Source organism: Phaenicophaeus curvirostris, chromosome 11 (assembly GCF_032191515.1).
Source record: "Phaenicophaeus curvirostris isolate KB17595 chromosome 11, BPBGC_Pcur_1.0, whole genome shotgun sequence".
Lineage (NCBI taxonomy): Eukaryota > Metazoa > Chordata > Aves > Cuculiformes > Cuculidae > Phaenicophaeus > Phaenicophaeus curvirostris.
This window is the reverse complement of record NC_091402.1, coordinates 10,504,065-10,512,077: the sequence shown is the minus strand read 5'-3', so window position 1 is coordinate 10,512,077 and position 8,013 is coordinate 10,504,065. Positions and strand designations below refer to the sequence as shown.

The 8,013-nt window shown below is 47.2% G+C and overlaps 1 protein-coding gene across 1 annotated transcript in view; it reads left to right on the top strand.

The window, feature by feature from the left end:
• Positions 1 to 1,454: 1,454 nt before the first annotated feature.
• Positions 1,455 to 8,013, top strand: part of PDZRN3 (PDZ domain containing ring finger 3) — a 140,443-nt gene continuing 133,884 nt past the window's right edge. The window contains exon 1 of the mRNA XM_069865423.1: positions 1,455 to 2,207. Coding sequence (XP_069721524.1) covers positions 1,491 to 2,207 — 717 coding nt within the window. The 5' untranslated portion in view covers positions 1,455 to 1,490. The remainder of the gene's footprint in view (positions 2,208 to 8,013) is intronic.

Below are 8,013 nucleotides of genomic sequence, written 5' to 3'. Positions count from 1 at the left end.
CCCCTGAGGGACACCACTTGTCACGGATCTCCTTCTGGACATTGAGCCGCTGACCACTACTCTCCAAATGCGACCCTCCAGCCAATTCCTTATCTACTAAAGACTCCACCTATCAAATCCATATCTCTCCAATTTAGAGAAGGATGTTGTGGGGGACCACGTCAAAAACTTTACAGAAGTCCAGACAGATCACACCTGTTGCTCTTCCCGTGTCCATAGCATTGATAAAGATATTAAAAATCACACGATAATCCTGACAATAATTGTGACGTGCCCCTGTACTAAGCACAAGTGAGGCCGCACCTTGAATCCTGTGTTCAGTTTTAGGCTTATCAAGGTCCTGGAGCACGTCCAGAGAAGAGGGATGAAGCTGGTGAAGGGGCGAGAGAACAAGTCATAGAATCACAGAATCATAGAATCACCAGGTTGGAAAAGACCCACTAGATCATTGAGTCCAACCATTCCTATCAAACACTAAACCATGTCCCTCAGCACCTCGTCCACCCATGCCTTAAACACCTCCAGGGAAAGTGACTCAACCACCTCCCTGGGCAGCCTGTTCCAGTGCCAAATGACCCTTTCTGTGAATTTTTTTTCCTAATGTTCAGCCTAAACCTCCCCTGGTGGAGCTTGAGGCCATTCCCTCTTGTCCTGTCCCCTGTCACTTGGGAGAAGAGGCCAGCACCCTCCTCTCCAAAACCTCCTTTCAGGTAGTTGTAGAGAGCAATGAGGTCTCCCCTCAGCCTCCTCTTCTCCAGCCTAAACAACCCCAAGTCTTACAAGGAGCAACCGAGGGAACTGGGGTTGTTTAGCCTAGAGAAGGCGAGGCTGAGAGGAGAACTTACCAGTGTCTAGAGCTCCCTGAAAGGAGGTTGTAGAGAGGCAAGTGTTGGTCTCTTTTCCCAGGTGACAGGCGATAGGAGCAGAGGGAACAGCCTCAAGCTCCGCCAGGGGAGGTTCAGACTGGACATTAGGAAAAATTTCTTCACCGAAGGAGTTACCAAGCACTGGAACAGGCTGCCCAGGGAGGTGGTTGATTCACCTTCCCTGGAGGTGTTTAAGGCCCGGGTGGACGAGGTGCTGAGGGGCATGGTTTAGTGTTTGATAGGAATGGTTGGACTCGGTGATCCGGTGGGTCTCTCCCAACCTGGTTATCCTATGATTCTATGATTCTACGAGAACTTCCCCCTCGCCCCGTGCCCCCGGCTCCTCCTCCCCTCGCGGCGGGCCCGGCGGGGCGGGGCCTGTCGGGGCGGGGCGGGGGGCGGTCCCGGCGGGGCGGGGCGGGGCCTGGGCTGGGCAGGCGGCCGCGGGCAGGGGCGGCCGCGGGCTGCGGGCCGGGGCGCCTTGCCGGCCGGCGGCGGGAGCCGCGTGCTATCGATTTATTAACCTTTTCCGCCTCCCCCCGTCCCGTCTGCGCACTTCGCTCACTTTGTTTGGGGGGATTGTTTGTTGTTTTTTTCCCCCCTTTCTGGCAAAGCGGCGGGAGGATGGGGTTCGAGCTGGACCGCTTCAGCGGGGAGGTGGATCCCGACTTCAAATGCAACCTCTGCAACAAAGTTCTGGAGGACCCGCTGACCACCCCCTGCGGGCACGTCTTCTGCGCGGGCTGCGTGCTGCCCTGGGTGGTGCAGCAGGGCAGCTGCCCCGTCAACTGCCAGCGCATCTCCACCAAGGAGCTCAACCACGTCCTGCCCCTCAAGAGCCTCATCCTCAAGCTGGACATCAAGTGCGACAACCACGCGCGGGGCTGCGAGGCGGTGGTGCCGCTGCAGCACCTGGGCGAGCACGCCGAGACGTGCGACTTCTCCCCGGCCAAGTGCCGCAACCGCGGGTGCCGCCAGGTGCTCAACCTGCGCGACGTGGAGACGCACATGCGGGAGCGCTGCGAGGCGCGCCCCGCGGGGCTCTGCGAGCAGGGCTGCGGCCTCACCCTCACCCACGGCGAGCGCCGGGCCGGCGGGCACGGCTGCCTGCGAGCCCTGCGGGCCCACGGGGCCGCGCTGCAGGCGCGGGCGGCGGCGCTGGAGAAGGCGCTGAAGAAGGAGGCGCTGCGGGCCGGCAAGCGGGAGCAGTCGCTGCTGTCGCGGCTGGCGGCGGCGCAGCTGGAGCTGCAGGTGACGGCGCTGCGGTACCAGAAGCGCTTCACGCAGTACAGCGCCCGCCTCGACGCCCTGGCCCGCGCCCGGGCCGCCTCCCCCGGCAAGGTAAGGGGCGGGGGACCCCGGGGAGGGACCGGCCCCTCGCGTGTCTCCCCCCCCCGCCGGCCCCACGGGCCTCGCAGTCGCGATTAACCCCCTCAGTAGCCTTGAGGTACCCGCTGCCACGTAGGTGTTCCCTTCTAACGGGACCGTCGTTGGTGTCTGGACCCCACATGGCAACTCGCATCGAAATACCGAGGTGGCGGTGTTAGTTTTTCTCGGTTCTCTCCTCTGTACGGCAAACCTGGAGTTCCCAGGGCTGGGAATGGTGTCAAACCACCAGAAATTGGCTCCCGGGAGTAGCACAAAGCAGACTGAATTGGAAGAGGCTGTTGAGACCCAATGCTTTCCGGCTGGACTCGATGATCCAGTGGGTCTCTTCCAACCTGGTTATTCTATGATTTTATGATTCATCTAGTGTTCCAGAATATGGCAATCTGTAGGATGAACGGTTACGCAACTTGGACACCCTTCCAGCTAATTTGCGATCCGAACCCATCGCCTCTGTAACGTCTATGTCCAAATACAAGACATCTGCTGCGTACTTGCATTTTTTCCCAGTCACGCAGGGCCCTTCAAAAGCTCGGTTTAGGAGGAGAAAAATTAACTTGATTTCAGCCCCTCAGAATTAGACCATTTATAAAATGACCAGTATCAAAAGCCAGAGGTACAACAATCCCTAAGTTTTAATTGGAATGAGGCTCCCCAGCGAGGGAAGCCCTAGAAACCAATTATCTTTTAAATGAAGACATTCAGAGTCCTCCCCGTGACCTGGAATGTGCTATCACAGAGATAGCAGTATTGAACTGCTTGAAACTGTCAGACGTCTATATTCACACCTTTCGTGATCTTGAGTCTCTAAAAGATGTGTGAAGGAAACAAAACTTTATGTTACAGTTTTCTTCTTTTCAATTTTGATTCAGAGCAGAGTGGGTATTTTAATACTGAACATCCTGTTTTAACTTCTGGCAGTACTGGTTGTGATGCTGGTTAAAATCTTAGCAAAACTTGATATAAATTGGGGGCTTCGCATTCACATCAAGACTCAGGACCGTTCTCCTCCGCCTCCTTTCCATGCATCACCCTTTCTTTGCAGTGACATGCTGCAGAGCTTTCTGCTCCCACAACCTAGTGCACAGCTGCCTCTGCTCCTTCTCGTGCTGCTGGTGATAGGAAAACCCTCCGTACAGTCCTGCTGCTGGAAATAATCTCACTGAATTTCTACCTCCTCATCCCTGATCTGATCCTACTAGCCCACCTTTATTCTCACGCTGCCCCTCTTTTCTTGATGACTAGAGTTGATAATGTTGGGTTTGCATTACTAGCTCAGTAAAGCGAGGTGCGCTGCTGTAAGCGTGAAAGTTTGCCACTTAAAATGGTTGTAAATGTGCATGGTACATAGTTTCCAGCAGTACCTTTTATCAAAGTTATGGATACAGCTGGCCGAGATGACTGTGCTCGTTTTCAGCCCTATTACAAAAGGCTGTTATACAGTTTTCTGAAGCAGCGCCTAATCTGAAGAAAGCTGGAAGGTGTCATGTCACCACAGACTTGTGGTCTAGCAGTCAATCAATTACATGTCTTTCACAGCATTTTGGGCAGCTTTCCAATACTAACAGCTTTAGTCTGCCCAGCTCCCAAAGAAGTACAATCAGGAAACTTGGATCTTGGTGCACTAGAGAGTTTTTTAAAAGACCCATAGTAATCACCCAGTGCAGGGGATGCTTGACCAATACTGGGCTGCAGCATGTGTCCACATTTTTGCTCTGGGGTTGTTTTCTCAGAGATGCCAGCATAGACTGTGCAGTACATGATGCAGGCTGTAACACTTGGCAGGGCATACATACCTGCCTAAAGATTAGGTCCCCGAACACGTGGATTACAAGTATGGTAATGTGGAATAACTTATTTCAATTTCAGAAGTAATTGCTTATTCAAAGCATGCAGTGCCATATTCATACTTCATATATTTTGTTATAAGATATAACTGTTCAGTCTACATTAAAACAGAAATAGGTCTAGCACTAACAAACTGGGTTCATAGGTTAGGTGTGGTGATTCCAAAACTTACCACAGGGTGTTCTGGCTTCTCTGTAGATTAGATGAACAATCATCTTACTCTTCTGCCTCTTGGTTGCTTGTCGGTACAGATGTAGAATTGATCTAGAATAAATCAGATGTCGTACCCTCTAGTCAAAACACAAGAAATGCCCACATTCTGTTCTGTTTAAATGCTTAGTTAAAGGGGAAATGTGGTGTTGAGGGACATTAAACTATTCACAAAAGAGTCAAATTTGTGGTCTTCTGGCTGGGGCAAGCTTTTTCAGCAGCTTTGGAGATCCAGATGCCTTATCGTAGCTTTCCTTTGTGGTACTGGATGAATCACATAGCTTTCCTGTGCTTCAGTCTTCCATTTCTAAAGTGAGTTTTATGACACTGTCGTAACTATATTGAGAGATGTAAAATATGTATTTTATACACACACTCATCTGTAAATATCTCACAGTTTAGTAAATCCCTTAGATAGCTGTGCCTCAAGTGACTCCAGTTGTGTTTTCTGTTTGTATCCTTTGCCACTGAGGAAGCGTTTTAATTTTACTGTGTATTTACTGCATGTCTGATCTGTGCTTATTCCAAAAGACAAGCCACAGGGTTTATTCAGAGAGTGACTATTTCTTGGTGGGAAGAGGTGAGGCTTATCGTGGACAAGCTTAAGGAGGGAGTGGTAGGGACAGTGGTATGTCTTACTGCAAATTAGTATTTCCTTTGATCAGACACGTCAATCCTAGAACATCAAAGTCTAAATAATCAAGAAAAACCTCATACTAGTCAAACAATGCTTAATCCTCACTGAAACATACCACTGTTCACACCTATTGATAAGCTGATCTGGTCCTTCCTTTATGTACACAGCTGTCAAAGTCCTTTGGGAAGAAATGAGCGAGGGAGAGCCAGCAGCAGTTCAAGGTGCAGGCTGCAGCCTGCAGTGGAAGCCTTTCACTGTCCTGACCACCAAAGGCAGGGATGGACTTTCTATGAATGTATCAGACATACAGGAATCCGTTTATGACCTGGTATTTAGGACGTCTGGATTAATACCTCTGTGGAGGCAATAACACAAGTTTTAATTCCATAAAAGCCAGGTGAAGTCCTTTACAACATGATGGTAGTCTTTTCTTGGACTGTCCCCAAGCAGGATCCACCAGGCTGGTCCTGACAGCCCTTTCACCAGCAAGCAAGGAGCCAAAGTGCTTCGTGTAATGAAGAGGGGCCTTCTTAGTTACAGCACTACCAAAGAAATTAGAATCTTCCAATATCTAAAGAGAAAAGCAATCTATTAGCTCTTTATTGCTCAGCTGGGAAGTACAGTAATTTCAAGAATTATGTTTAAGAGTTCTGTTCAGCTGTGGGAATAGAACATGCCAGTAACCATCAGGTCTGCTGCCGAAGAAGATGACGGGGCAGGGCTGGATGCTGGCCACTGCATTTCCAGAGTTACCTCACTGTTTAATGATTGTTTCACTGGAACGCAAGACATGTTAGAGGGGAAAAGAAAGGCAGAGCCCTGGAAAAATCATTTGCATCATGGCTTCCTTACGAAGCAAAGAAGGTTGTTAAAGTAAGCATTTTGACTCAAGATGTGGATCTGCAGAAGTAACCAGGTGTTAAAAGAGTGTGTGGGGCAGTTCCGCACAGACGGTGGGATAAACACTGTGGGGGTGTGTGGATTGTGCTCTGTTACACTGTGCTGCCACAGAGAAGATGGAGGCAGTGTATGAGTCCATCAGAATTGGCTGGAAAGTTTCTCGAAACCCCCCATGGACGTTTTTCAGGAGGATCTACAAACAAGTGCATTAGATTATTTTTTTTCTCCGCATAACTTTTGACTCATTCAAACCCACCTGCTGTAGTACTTGTTCTGCTAGGTATAAAAGCATCAACTCAGAGACATGTAATGAGCTTTAATGAAAACATTCAACGTTAATTACTGAAAGTGTCTTGAGAGCAATGTTGTAATTGTTTCTTGATTGTTCTAATTGATTTGCCTTCTTAAAAAGTCACAGTAGGGGAAGAAAACAGTGGCCCTAGAATGTCCTTCTCTTTCAAATTCCGAGCCATCAGTCCTTGCAAGTAGTCTCACAGGACTGGAAATCGGTTCCTTGAAATCCTATCTGAGGTCTGGGTCTGAAGACTTGCTGGAAAATAGCTTTTATGTAATTTTTCAGTCTTCTGTGTATCTGATGCTCACATGCTGAGTACATTCAAATAAAGTCAGTCAGAACTTATTCATGTTTGTTTGTATCAGGTCAGAGTCTTTTTATCATTTGACCTGAAGGAAAGGCAATGGTCACAATCTGACAAGAAAATTGTAAACCAAATTTTCAGGTGGTGTATATTGGTGCAGCTCCCCTCATCAGAGCTCCAAGCATGCGGTCAGTGGAGCTCTGCCAGTTTATGCTGGCAGGGAATTGGGCTTTGTTATCATCTCCAAATCTGTAGGAGTAATTCAGTAATCCAGGATTACTTTGACATTTTTTATGAGTTTAATAGACATTAATATTTGACTGACAACTTCAAATTGACATGTTAGGAGAAAAATGCACAAACTAAAAACATCTGCCTTGAATTACAATGTAACTGTTGTAATTTTTGTCATTAATTGGTTATGAAAACCAGACTTGTAAGATAACTTCCTCAAACTTTTTTGTGTTCGTAACTTTTTCACCCTTTAGATGAAACAAAGAAAAAAGATCTTGGAGGTAGCAAGGTTCATATATATCTGTAGACATACAACATACTGATCCCATTCTGATTTCTAAAAAAATATTGTTATTCAAATGGCTTTCTGTAGTGTTCCACTGTTGTCTGCTTTCTACTTTTATAGTGTTGGGCTTTAACTATCAGCTAGTTGATTGTGGCTGAAGTTAGTACATTGTGAGGATTTAGTCTTCAATAGTGCATTCACTTAATTTTCTGTCAATGAAAGTTAACACACCTAAGTAGCATCACTGTGTAATAAAGCATATTTTGTATTGCTTTGTATCTGTAGTTAGGAAGAAGCTGGGGTAAGAGGACAAGATAACAGATCACGTTTACACAGTCCCCCAGATATTATGAGTCTGTCCAATCTGTTATACATTTTTTTGTCCAATCAGAAAACTGTTCACTACAGAATTTCATATTTTAGTGAATTAACAAAATGGAGGATTTCTTTTTTTGCTAGTAAAAATTATTCATGGAAGGCACTGTGAAGGCACTGTTGGCATCCTAGGCTTTTTGCAAAATTTGTAGCAGTTTTGTTTTACGCTGTTTTCTAAAACTCAAGAGATTTCTCTTGTCTAACACTTCTTGTCTGATGCTGTTTAAACAATGTCATGTAGCTAGCCCTAGAGAGAAGCAACACAAAAATGGAGTTGTAAGTTTCAGTCGCCCTCAAGCACTGGAAAAGTCACAAATTCGACTACTGGAAAGATGGAGCATTTTACCTAACACATCACATATGACTGGGTCAAGTAGTTGCAGGAACCAGTGTTACACATAAATATCTTCTGTTGCTGCTAAGTGTCTCGCTGTAGATCTCAATAAAATATACACATAAATCTTACAGGGTGGGTTTTGCAGGGAAACACGATTGGAGAGCAGTGGGGTGGCTGGAGTGCAGAGGCTGGGAGCTGCTGGCTTGGCTCCTGCAAAGTTGTTCTAAACATTTTTCTCTAACCTGCGTGGGGGAAAAACATAAGAAATCAACCCAATCAGCTGGGGTAGAAGTATTATCTACCGTACTTACTGATGCACACAAATGTTTTGAATG